This window comes from Schistocerca nitens, chromosome 1 (assembly GCF_023898315.1).
Source record: "Schistocerca nitens isolate TAMUIC-IGC-003100 chromosome 1, iqSchNite1.1, whole genome shotgun sequence".
Taxonomy (NCBI): Eukaryota; Metazoa; Arthropoda; class Insecta; order Orthoptera; family Acrididae; genus Schistocerca; species Schistocerca nitens.
This window is the reverse complement of record NC_064614.1, coordinates 733,788,093-733,801,094: the sequence shown is the minus strand read 5'-3', so window position 1 is coordinate 733,801,094 and position 13,002 is coordinate 733,788,093. Positions and strand designations below refer to the sequence as shown.

The 13,002-nt window shown below is 41.4% G+C and overlaps 1 protein-coding gene across 1 annotated transcript in view; it reads right to left on the bottom strand.

Annotated features, from left to right (window-relative positions):
* The window catches only part of LOC126260105 (protein Peter pan), an 85,165-nt gene that overhangs the window by 45,272 nt on the left and 26,891 nt on the right, over positions 1-13,002 (bottom strand). The window contains exon 3 of the mRNA XM_049957339.1: positions 8,079-8,402. Coding sequence (XP_049813296.1) covers positions 8,079-8,402 — 324 coding nt within the window. The remainder of the gene's footprint in view (positions 1-8,078; positions 8,403-13,002) is intronic.

Below are 13,002 nucleotides of genomic sequence, written 5' to 3'. Positions count from 1 at the left end.
CTCAGATGGAAAACCAGTCCTGAGCAAAGAAGGGAAAGCAGAAAGGTGGAAGTAGTATATAAAGGGGCTATGAGAAGGGAGATATGATACTGCATGAAGAATTTGACAAAGCGCTGAAAGATTTAAGTCAAAACAAGGTCCTGGGAGTACACAACATTCCGTTGGAGCTCTTGATAGCCTTGGGAGAGCCAGCCATGACAAAACTCTTCCATCTGGTGATCAAGACATATGAGACATGCAAAATACCCTCAGACTTCAAGAACAACATAATAATTCCAACTCCAAAGAAAGCCGGTGCTGACAGGTGCGAAAATTATGGAACTATCAGTTTAATAAGTCATGGTCACAAAATACTGACACGAATCCTTTATAGAAAAATGGAAAAACTGGTAGAAGCCAATCTCAGGGAAGATCAGTTTGGATTCTGGAGAAATGTAGGAACACGCGAGGCAATACTGACTCTATGACTTCTCACAGTAGATGGCTTAAGGAAAGGCAAACCTACGTTTATAGCATTTGTAAACTTACAGAAAGCTTTTGACAATGTTGACTGAAACTCTCTCTTTCAAATTCTAAATGTGGCAGGGGTAAAATACTGGGAGTGAAAGGCTATTTGCAATTTGTACAGAAATCAAATGGCAGTTATAAGAGTCAAGGGGCACAAAAGGGAAGCAGTGGTTGAGAAGGGAGTGAGGGAATTGTAGCCTATCCCCAATGTTCTGCATACAGAGCAAGCAGTAAAGGAAACAAAAGAAAAATTTGGAAAAGAAATTAAAGTCCTGGGAGAAGAAATAAAAACTCTGTGGTTAGCCAATGACACTGTAACTCTGTCAGAGATAGCAAAGGACTTGGAAGAGCAGTTGACTGGAATGGACAGTGTCTTGAAAGAAAGATATAAGATGAACATCAACAAACACAAAACAAGGATAATGGAATGTAGGTGAATTAAATCAGGTGATGCTGAGGGAATTAGATTAGGATATGAGACACTTAAAGTAGTAGATGAGTTTTGCTGCTTCGAAAGCAAAATAACTGATGGTGGTTGAAGTAAGAAGATATAAATGTAGACTAGCAATGGCAAGAAAAACTTTTCTGAAGAAGAGAAATTTGTTAACACTGAGTATTTGTACAGAATGTAGCAATGTAAGGAAGTGAAACATGGATGATAAACAGTTCAGACAAGAAGAGAATAGAAGCATTCGAAATGTGGTGTTACAGAAAAATGCTGAAGATTAGATGGGTAGATCACATAACTAATGAGGAGATGCTGAACAGAATTTGGGACAAGAGAAATTTGAGGCACAATCTGACTAGAAGAAGGGATTGGTTGGTAGGACACATTCTGAGGCATGAAGGAATCATCAATTTAGTACTGGAGGTATGTGTGGAGGGTAAAAATCATAGAGGAAAACCAAAAAATGTCTGCATTATGCACATTCAGAAGGATGTAGGTTGCAGTAGTTATTCAGACATGAAGAGGCTTGCAGTGGATAAAGTAATCTGGAGAGCTGCACCAAACCAGTCTTTGGACTGGAGACAGCAACAAAAGAACAACAACGCCTAAACTTCTGGTATACTCTAGAATGAGTCTCTCATTCTGCAGCACGCTGTGCACTGTTGTTTGGTTTTGTTTGTTTTTAGGGCACCAAAATAACTAGGGTCAAATGTGCCAATAATAAAACTGTAGAACACGAAGACAAAGAGAGGAGTTAAAACGATTACATGTCAGTCCCAATCGACGGAAGAGATGAGAGCTAAAAAACAGGGATGTGGAGAAATTCTATAAAATACACCATAGAAAAATGGAGGTCTAGAACTAAACATTAAATGACATTAGCTACAAAGGATAAAAAGTAAAACGTGGTTGCCAACCTGCGCGTCGTTCGCTAAAACGGTCATTAACTCAGACGGCGATCACAAACAGGGACGTAAGTGATAGACAATCAAAAGTTGAGCACAATTTGCACTAAGAGGTGGGGGAGCACCACTTAAAAAATGGTGATGGCTAAAAAGACAGTGCCCAATAAGCAACATAGTTAAAATGTTCTCCTTGTGGCGAGAGGGCCGAGAGGAGGTTGTCCAAGCCATTGGAAGAGGCTTAATTCCCTGGAGCTTCTTCTCATGAAGGGAGGACAAGTGGTGATGCCAAAGTGACACCAACCGCTGACAGACAGCAACACAGAGATCATCAGAGGGAATGTAAGAACTAGCGGGCTGAGATACAAGGACTGCAACCTTGGCAACAGCATCAGTGGCCTCGTTTCCTGTCAGATGGACATGACCATGAATCCACATAAACATCACAGTGGGTCCATCAAGAGTGAGCAAGTGACAGCTTTCCTGGACCCATTGCACTAAGGGATGGACAGTGTACAACACACAGAGGCTTTGAAAGGCACTGAGAGAGTTGGAGCTGACGATGCAATTGAAAAGCCTGTGTCACAGGATGTACTGTGTGGCCTGATACAGGGCAAAGAGCTCTGATGTAAATACTGAGCAGTGTACGAGAAGCTGATACCAGAAAACATGGGCGCCAATGACGAAGGCACACCCAACACGATGGACAGTCCGAGAACCATCACTGTACGCAAAGTTCCTTGGGAAGGTCATGAAACTAAAGACAACAGAGCGAGGCTGGAGTAGTGTTCTTAGGAAGCGAATGAAGCCCAGGTGCATACGGGCCACCGCATGAAGCCAAGATGGTGAAGAGTTCACACCCAATGGGAAAGTTGCAGGTAGCATGAAGTTAAGCTGGCAGAGCAAGAGCCAAAAACGAACTCCAGGAGGTAACAGAGGAGAGGGACGCTCCCCATACTGGCAACCAAAGGAGTCATCGAGGGATGGGTGGCCACGCATGACAGACAAACAGCAAGCATATCTCTTGAGGAGAAAGTCACGGCAATAGGACATCAGTAATTCGGTAGCTTCTGCATACAAACTCAAACAAGCTAGTGTAAAAGGTGCCAGTGGCCAAACGGATGCCATAATGGTGGATAGTATTGAGACAGTGTACGAGGGACAGACGAAACACCCATAATCTAGTTTCATACAGATAAGGAACTGGTACAAATGGAGGAGGGTGGTTCGATCAGCACCCCACTAAGTACCATTGAGGACACGGAGGACATTAAGGGACCACACACAGCAGGCTGCCAGGTAAGACACATGGGAGGACCAAGAAAATTTTCTGCCAAGCATGTGCCCCAGGAATTTTGTAGTTTCAAGGAATGGAAGAGCAACAGGCCCAAGATGTAAAGACAATGGAAGATACCAATTTCACTGCCAGAAATTCATACAAACGGTTTTGTCAGTGGAAAAACAAAAGCCATTGTCGATGCTCCATGAGTACATTGTCGATGCTCCATGACTAAAGACAATCAGGACATCGCAGACGGTGCCACTCAATGACATAAGGTCGTGAAGAACTGCACTAGATGGCAAAATCATCAAAGAAAAGGGAGTTGGAGATGCCCGACAGGAGACAAGCCATTATAGGGTTAATCTACAGGGTAACTGTGCAGTGATTAGTAAATTGCAAGACTCGGGCCACCATATCAGCCGGGCATGACTCGTACATTCCATCATCTTGCAAACACAGCTGGTGAGAGAAATGGGGTGGTAGCTAGAAGGAAGAGGTATGTCCTTACCGGGCTTAGGTATGGGTACGAAGGTGCTTCAAGCCAGTGTCTGGGAAACAGGCCCTCTGCCCAGATGTGGTTGTATGTATTAAGCAGAAAGTGTTTGCCTGAAAGAGAAAGGTGCTGCAACATCTGTATGTGAACAAAGTCTGGCCTTGAGGCACAGGGCAAAGTGAGAGCCTGATCTAGCTTCCTCATAGTAAAGGCGGCATTGTAGCACTCTTGATTTTGAGAAGAGAAGGGTATCGACCGAGCCTCCTCCACTCAATTCTGATGGAGGAAGGCAGGTTGATAGTGGGAGGAGCTCGAAATCTCCGCAAAATGGCATCCCAAGGTGTTTGAGAAAGCAATATGGTCCACAATGACATCATCTGCTATTGTCAGACGGGGAATGGATCTTGACCCCGGACAGCAATCGGAAGTTGGCTCACACGACAGAAGAGGAAGTGGAACTGTTAAAAGAACTAGTGAATGAAATACAGCTAGCTTTTTTGCTACCCCAAAGACTGCAATGACACTGTGCATGTATCTGTTTATAATGAATGCAGTTTTCCATCATAAGATGATGGTTAAAAGCACGGAGAGCATGTCTCTGCGTGCAACTTGTGTCGTGGCACGCCTTGGTCCACCAAGGCACAGGGATGTGGCATGGTAAGGAGGAAGTGCAAGGAACAAAACGTTCTGCGGCGGTAAGGATAACATTTGTAAGATATTCCACCTGGTCATCATAGCTGGGGAAATGTTGTTTGTCACAGGTCGCTAGGGAGGAATAAAGCCTCCAATCAGCCTTAGTAAGCTGCCATTTGGGTGTGTATGCAGGGGGGTAGGTGTCAGCAAATGGACAGCACACGGGAAATGGTTGCCCGAGTATGTGTAAAAGAGAATGGATGATTCGAGATGACGGGCAAGTTGGGCAGTGCAGAAGGATACATCCAAATGGGAATAGGAGTGCACGGAGTCTGTAAGGAACAAGGGTGCTCCTCTGTTAAGGCAAAAGAGGTTAAGTTGATTAACAAGGTCAGCCAAGAGGGCACCTCTCGGACAGGTTCTGGAAGAACCCAAAGTCACCAAGCAGCAGAAAGGGGTGAGGTTGCTGCCCAATAAGCTGCCCAATAAGCTGGAGGAAGTCTGCCCTGGCGATATCAAATAACAGAGGGATGTAGACGGTACAAAGGGAAACGGTTAAGTGAGGAAGGAAAAGGCGAACTGCAACAGCTTGAAGGCAGGTAGTCAGAGTGATGGGTTGACTATAAATGTCATCCCATACCAGCATCATGACTCCCCCATGAGATGGAACACCATCAATAGGGGGAAGGTCAAAATGGACCGAGAAGAAATGCGAGATTCAAGGTGGTCATGAGGACGCAATTTTGTTTCCTGAAGGCAGAGAAAGAGTGGACACTGCGATTCTAAGAGCAGCCGTAAATCTGCTTTGTTGGATCAAAGATTGTGAACGTTCCATTGGAGGAGAATCATGAGGAGGAAAAAAATGAAGGGGTTTTAATGTCGGCAGTTGCCAAATGCCAGCCTTCGAAGGCTGACTGCTATAAGGCACAGAGGCAGGAGTATCCTGCTCTGTGAGGTTCACAGAACTGTCGGCATTCTTCTGCTGTCAGCCTGTGGAGTCCAGGGCAGAAAAATGGTTAGTGGTGCACACTGGCGACACAGAGATCATTCAGGCAAGGGTATCACATGGCGACACTGTTGAAGAGGATCTTCGAGTCAGTGAAGGAGAAGTCCATTTGCCTTTGTTTGACTTCTTCGGGCCTTTCTGATTAACAGAGGAAAATTCAGATGTTGGTTGGCTGGACGGACATAGGAAATCTTCATGGGAGCATTCCTTCTGTCCTTTCTGGCCTGCCGGTTGTGTAGTTGGTGATTTCGCCCCGTGAGATGGAAGTTTGGTGGCATGTTGCACATCTGAGAAAAGTCAGGGACACTATCATGATGCTGGGTGATACCACAAATGCAGTGCTAAATTTGAGGTTGCGTGTCTGCGTGGGCGTGACCTTCGTGCAGTCAGATGTAGCAAGAACAGTAATGTAGGTGCCAGGTGGTAGAATGTAGGGTTTCTGACTAGACAACTTGTGAGTGACTGGGTAAGGCACTTTTTCCTTCACCTGGATGTCCTGGACAGCTCGCTCATCAAGATATGTGGGACAATTTTGGGAGGAGGCAGCATGGTTGCCATTGCAGTTGATGCAGCAGTGAGAAGAAGGCGGACTATCGCTCTCGTGGGCATCCCTACCATAGATTACACATTTGGCATAGCACCAGGTTCAGAATTTATGGTCGGAATGTGATTACTTCATAACCTGCACCAAGAAGGCATCTACTTTTTTCATCGTCTAATGGACAGCAATGACATTCTGATCAGAGAGATACATTTGGATTTCTGCCTCACTCCCATCATCGAGCAGCATAGTGTAAATAACACCACATGAAGAATTCAGTGTTCAATTGGCCTCGACACCAATAGGACAACCACGGATGAGTGAAGCTGCAAGCAATTGTTGTGGTTGAGAGTCAGAAGCAGTCTCCAAAAGCAAAGTGCCATTGCATAAATGAGAGCACGATTTCACAGAGCTAGCAATTGCATCAACACCTTCCTGAATAATAAATGGATTTATCGTAGTGAAGGACTGACCCTCTTCTGTAGGTGAAACCACGAGGAACCTTGGTTCAACTGGGAGGGTTTTTGAATTGTTAGCCTCAGTGTTGACTGTGAAGATGATTGGCTCATTGCAAGAAACTACCCCATGATTTCCAGCATCTCTGATGACGCACTCCTTCCAACTGGGGGCCCCCTTCAGAAGGGAGCGCACCCACCTTAGGTGATTGTTCACACCTCCTGATCACCTGAGAGAGGGACCAGTCAGCAATTTGAGAAGGTAGCAGCCCAGGCAATCACCCCTCCACGGGTCTGGCTTGTACCACAGGGTACATGCGAACCACACATACCATCCCAGGGCTGGGAATTGCGCGTTACCCAGTCACCTGTTATGTATCAGACGTATGTGCCGGCCTTCAGGAACTCACAGGGAGGAAGAAGTAAAAGAGGAACTTCAAATGCCGAAGTGGAGGAAGTTTAGGAGAAGGTGAATGAAGAAAGAAAAAAGGAACATTGGAGAGTATTCTGATATTGACTATCAAAAATGCAGAGTACATTTCCAAGAACAGCTCAGACATGTTCCCCAAGGGGAAAAAGAACAGCATGAGGAAAGACATGCAGCATGAAAGAGAAAAGATGCTGCAAAGGCAGGGTATCTTGCTAACCAAGCACAAACCCACCAAAGAGTAGTAAGCCCCCTAGAGGGGGGGGGGGGGGGGGGGGGAGGCTGGGGCGGGGCAGTGTGCACTGTTGTGAAGCTCACTAATAATGTCCATGACTTTAACCTGGAGCTTTACCTTCTGTGGGCTAAGCTCTTACTAACTGTGCTATCAAGGCATGATCCACAAACTAGAGCTTCAATTCTTTCAGTACCTCTCCACTACTTTCCAAATTTCAATGAGCTCTCCTGTGCACCTTGCTGGGCAAGTACTCCTTGAAGAAAGGATATAACAGCCTATGGATTATTTCCAGGATGAATCTTTCATTCTGCACTGGAATATGCACTGTTATGAATCTGTGTACTGGATTGGGACTCCAAACTTCACCAATCACGTACTGTGAGGACGTTCTAGCACCTTTCTCTGTCCCACCCTCCCTGGCTAATATGTCACTCCTGCTCTGAAGAAAAAAAGAAATGAAACATTTAAAAGATAATAATAAAGCCTGCCAGTCATCATTACCTTTCACATAAGCAGATGCTTTGAAATCATGTGGCTAGCAAGGCAAAGTGAAGACAATGTGTGTCATTCATTCAAAATAATTCTATACAGTTCAGCCTGATCACAAGTAGTCAACTTTCATGTATACTGGATAAACATAGGTGACTGCCTGAATATTTTCTTAAGTGAAACAATTACAATTTTGTAGCTATGTAATTAAACCCACGGATTTCAACACCTTAATTAAAGAACAATATACACACAGTGAAGCTCTTGGTATAGGTAATTACAAAAATGTGATTAGTGCCAGAGCAAATTTTTAGGTTATTAGATTCGAAAGAATGTATTTAGGTCAGTCTAAGATCATACCTAACAAATCTCAGAATGTTCAGTGAAAACAAATGAAAATGAAATTTGTGAAGAGGAAAGATTTCCAAAAATCAAAGAGGAGATGAAATGAAAAAATAAAGAGGACTAAAACATAAGGTCAACACTTAATTTCTACAATTATTTTCTAGAAAAAAAAGGAAAACAAGAAAGTTCACGTTTCTACAGTACTTATTTAAAAAATTAATTAACAAATCAGTTAATACAAGCACTTCACAAAAACTGTGGTTCTTCAAAAACTGCTTGAGCATACATTTACCACTGAAAAGAAAACACAAATACCTTTGTAAGATTAATTGTGGGAAACATGTTCTGGAACATTGATGCTATAAGTTTCAAGTGCCTCCCTTCCCCAGCAAAATTGTTAAGAACCACCAATGGGGCATGTTCAAACTGACGATGGAAAATAAGTTGTCTGCGCAAACTGGAAACAACATCTCTTGCCAGTGTGTAGTTTTCAATGCGAAAAGTAAGTGTTGGTCCACGAGGCAGACGGGCCAGCTTCATGTATGGGCTTAATTCAGTTCTTGTAAATATTCCCATGTGTGAAACATGTAGAAGCCCAGCCACAGAGACAAAATCTTTAATTACATTCTTCTTGCGAGCCTGTAAACAATGTTTGAAATGTATTGGTCAGTGTCAAAAATTAAAATGAAGTCCAATAACACTGTTACAACATTCACAAAGGCAAAACTTACATGACAAGCAAAGCACAGGAAAATGTAATGGAGATAATAGAAATGCATATGCATATGAAATATATAGTTTTGTTAGCGTAATCTAATTATGTTTACACAAAATAGGTACGCTCTGAACTTGTAAAAAGACTGTTACCCAAATTCTCAAATATATGCACTGATCTGATGCCTTTTACTATCCCACAGCATCAGTGCAAAATGAGCTGAATTCTATATTTCATTTCACAATAGTTTTCAATGATGACTTTGAACAGGGAAATGAGATACATATATATATCGCCACCTTTGTAAATACAGTAGACTCTTGACTATCTGGCCTAATGTGGCAAAAAGTCAAGCTGGATACGCCACAGTTCTATAAATTCTCTTTTCTGACACCAGCTGTACCATTCAGAACACCTTTTTTATAACACCACCCAATTTCATTAACATTTTCTGACTTATTTCATAATACATGCTAGCTATAAGTGGTTGTTATGTACATACTCCACCACTGAAAAGTTACTACAGGAATCACAAAACGATCTGCAATATAAAGTAGAATTGTACGATTACACACAAGAAAAGCCACATTTAACAAAAATTGTGAGACATACAAGACTGAGCTTTTAATAAGTCTTTGACAGATGACTAGAGTGAGTTCCTACTGCTCACTAAAAACTGCTGTCTCAATTATCTTGAACCCTTCTGAATGCGAGATGAGATTTCTCCTGTAATCTAATTTTACTGTCTCCTCTTGTGTTACTTCCCTCTGCATCACCATTTCCACAATACTGTTTTCAGTTGGTTCATGAACTGCAACATCTGCCATCCATTCTGCAACATCTGCATCGACATCTTCACAGCCCAGTACATTTATGAGCAACAAAATGTTATCGTTAGTTCCAACTTTGACTTCAGTTCCCATGTAGATTCGAATTTAAAATGGTCACGATCTAAAAGAGTTTTTCAACACCTTACAAGTGATATGTTTAGAATCTCTTCCCATGCTTTGGCCAACCACCTTATGACACACGGCAAGTCTGTCTTCTTCAGATTGGCTACACAGTCTTCATTATTAAATCACTGATATCAACAAACTGGGAAGACGGTGGCGATATTACTACTTAAGCATTTCAAGGGTGCCTCAGTACATCGGCTGACAAAAAGCAGCCACATTTAATGGTAAAAATAATGCTTTGATACCTCCACCTGTGAATGGCGGGATGTGAAGGTGCGTTATGCAGCAGAGCTTTTCTCGGTAAATTGTTGTCTTTCAAATATTTCTCTACAGCTGATATGACTTCATTCTGGAATCAAGTTTTTAAGATTTATTAATGCATCCATGCTTTCTTTTGCTGTGTGCAATGTGGGGGCAGTGATTTCTGATTTTTCAGGTTTTTGAAAGCTCTAGGTTTCCGTGATTTCTCTATTAGTATAAGCCTAAGCTTGTGGTTGCCAATTCCATTATTGCAAGCCAATACGGTAAGTCTTTCATCACTTTTCTTGTATATGGGTGCTGCAACTTCATTTTTTTTTTTTAAGCAATCATTTTCGTAGGGAACAACTTGTAATTTTAACCACTCTCATTGTAACTGTACAGCTGTTCGCCAGAGATTCCCTCTTGATCAATAACTTTGAAAAGACAATCATTAAATGATGTAACAGCCTCTTTATCAACAGATAAAATCTCTCCACTATTGGTAATCTAGTGAATACCAAATCAGTTTTTCCACCAATCCAACCACCCATCACTGGCAGTAAATTCTGAATCTTCTCCTTCTACCTGCCACTGAAATTGCAATGCTTTTTCCTGAAATATGGGCCCAGTACAGACAAACATTTTCCTCTTAAATGTTTATGCCACAAAGATAAAGCTGCCTCAATTTCTTTATGCTTACCTTTCAACATTGCCTTTCTTACTTTTATTCAACTTCCACTAGCTTGGGGAGCATATCACTTTTCAATTTCTACTTGCCAATTTTTTTTTCCCCACTCCTAAATCCAAATCAATAGTTTTGGCTGCTATCTCAGAATCCAGTAACATTACAGCACATAGTTTCTGATCCACATCACTATAAGTTTTTTTTTTTAATCACCAATTTCAGACTCTTTTAATTAAAACACAATGAAATGCTCAAAACAATAATTTAAGAATACATGCACTTGATGTATGATATACAACTGAAGAAACAAAGAACATAGGATAGCAAACACACCTACTCTTTGTGTGTGTTCATTGTTGTTTGGGAGGCCTGGAAGAGGGTTTCTAAGTATAATTTTTTTGAAGAGTGGCTCTGGTAATTTATTTAATATTAATGACAGAATATGTATCTTATGATTGTGGCTCCAGATGACACAGAAGCACAAAAGATGTATAAAAGATTTCAAAAGACCACACAACATTGTAGCTAGCAGCCACTTGCTAGAGTTCTATAAAAGTACAGTACAAACAACAAATTATCCTCAGTTATCATGGAGAAGTGTTACTATGATATTAATTAAGTAGGCTGGGATTAAGGGGTTAGATAGCACAGAGGCTAGATAGTCACGAGCTAGATAGTTGAGAGTCTACTGTAATGATATTCTGGTCAAAGCCATACAAACCACCTGCTATGGCATCGGTCTGATGAAGTGACATTAGTTTGTCAATTTGATGATTTGAGGCATGCTGCCTTATGATGGTGGGTCCACAAATGTCTAGTACTGAAGAAATTTGGTATTCTTTGTTTATTCTGTCTGTCTCAGTTGCACGAATATACAATTTTTGATGCAGTGGTTACCAGTTTCAGGCTGACACTCCCACTGTCAAACCCTAGACCTTGTTATTAATAGTAACTAGTCACATAATATGGAGCCAAAAGGTACAAATAGCTCCTGTACAGAAGGTCAAACTGTGGGCAGCAAGTACTCTCTATGATAAGATACCTATGTTTCTACTGTTGCACCTGAAAGACACAGGAATATAAAAAGAATAAAAAATAAATTATCAAATTTCCTCGCTTTGTGAAATAATTTCACAAGTAAGTACCTGAAGCCACTAAAGATAGTGTGGGAAAATGTACACTGCAAATATGTTGGATCTAAAACTTTACCCAGCATATAGATTGTTCCATGAAATTTTGAGTGAACCACTTGATGTCATAACTACCTTGCATATTTTGGCACAATCGACTACTCATATCATCGCAGGAAATTACTAATATACAGCATTTCGCTTTAAATTCCATGGAACTTGTGAAAATTGTTTCTGACAGTTAGTCTAACAGTTCCCTCTCCTCTGAATGAATTTTCACTCAGCATCACAGTGTGCACCAATTTGAAACTTTCTGGCAGATTAAAACCACTTTCTGGCAGATTAAAACTGTATGCTGAACCACGATTTGCACTTAGGACCTTTGCCTTTTGTGGGCAAGTGGTCTACTGACTGAGTTATCCAAGTACGACTTATGACCTATCCTCACAGCTTTACTTCTGCCATTACCTCATCTCGTACCTTCCAAACTTCACAAAAGCTCTCTTGCATCCTTGTGGGATTAGCACTGTTGGAAGAAAGAATACTGTGGAGACTGCTTAGCTACAACCTGAGGGATCCCAGACTGAATTTTCACTCAGCATAACAGTGTGTGTTGATTTGAAACTTTGGCAGATTAAGACTTTGTGCCAGACTGGGACTTCAATCTTCGCCTTTTGCAAACATGTGCTCTACTAACTGAGCTATCAAAGCATGACTCACGACCCACCCTCACAGCTTTACTTCTGCTGGTACCTCACTCCATTCCTGACTGATAATTTATTCTTGAAACTATTCCCCATGGCTATGGTTAAGCCACATGTCCTCTAATCCTTTCTTCTGGGAGTATGAGTCCCACATGGTATGCAAGAGAACTTCTGTGAAGAAAGGCAGGGAGGAGATGAGAGCTTTGAAGACAGGTCATTAGTCTTGCTCGAACAGCTCAGTTGGTGGAGCACTTGCCTGCAAAAGGCAATGGTACCAGTTTTAAGTCCTGATACAGCAGATAGTTTCAATGTGCCAGGAAGTTTCAGTTCTCTCTTCTCTTTGAGAAGTTTGTTAATATGTTTGACAATTGACATGATGTTAGTGTAATAGGATTATAAAACGTTTGATAATCTGTCAAATTTTACTAGATTTGTCATTTATTTGACCACGTGTAGCGCTATTTGGCACGTTTGTCAATAAAGAAGTGTGTTTGAGACAAATTTTGATTGACAGCAGATTTGACAAGATGATAGACATTGTTTGTGTCAATGCTTTGCTGCACATTTTAAGATAAAAAGAGTTTTAGAACAATTTATCTTATGAGTTAATGAATTTTCACAACTATCGAAACTATGATCAAGGATAAAAACAAAATAGCACTGCAATTACCAAAATGGTAGAGGCACTGTGTCTTTTCTTGCCATGTATTATGCATGAACTAGTTAAAAAAAATAATATTCTACGCACAACATAAACTGGGAGTACAATAAAATTTTAAAAAGTGAAAAAAAATCAAAGTTCTCTAATT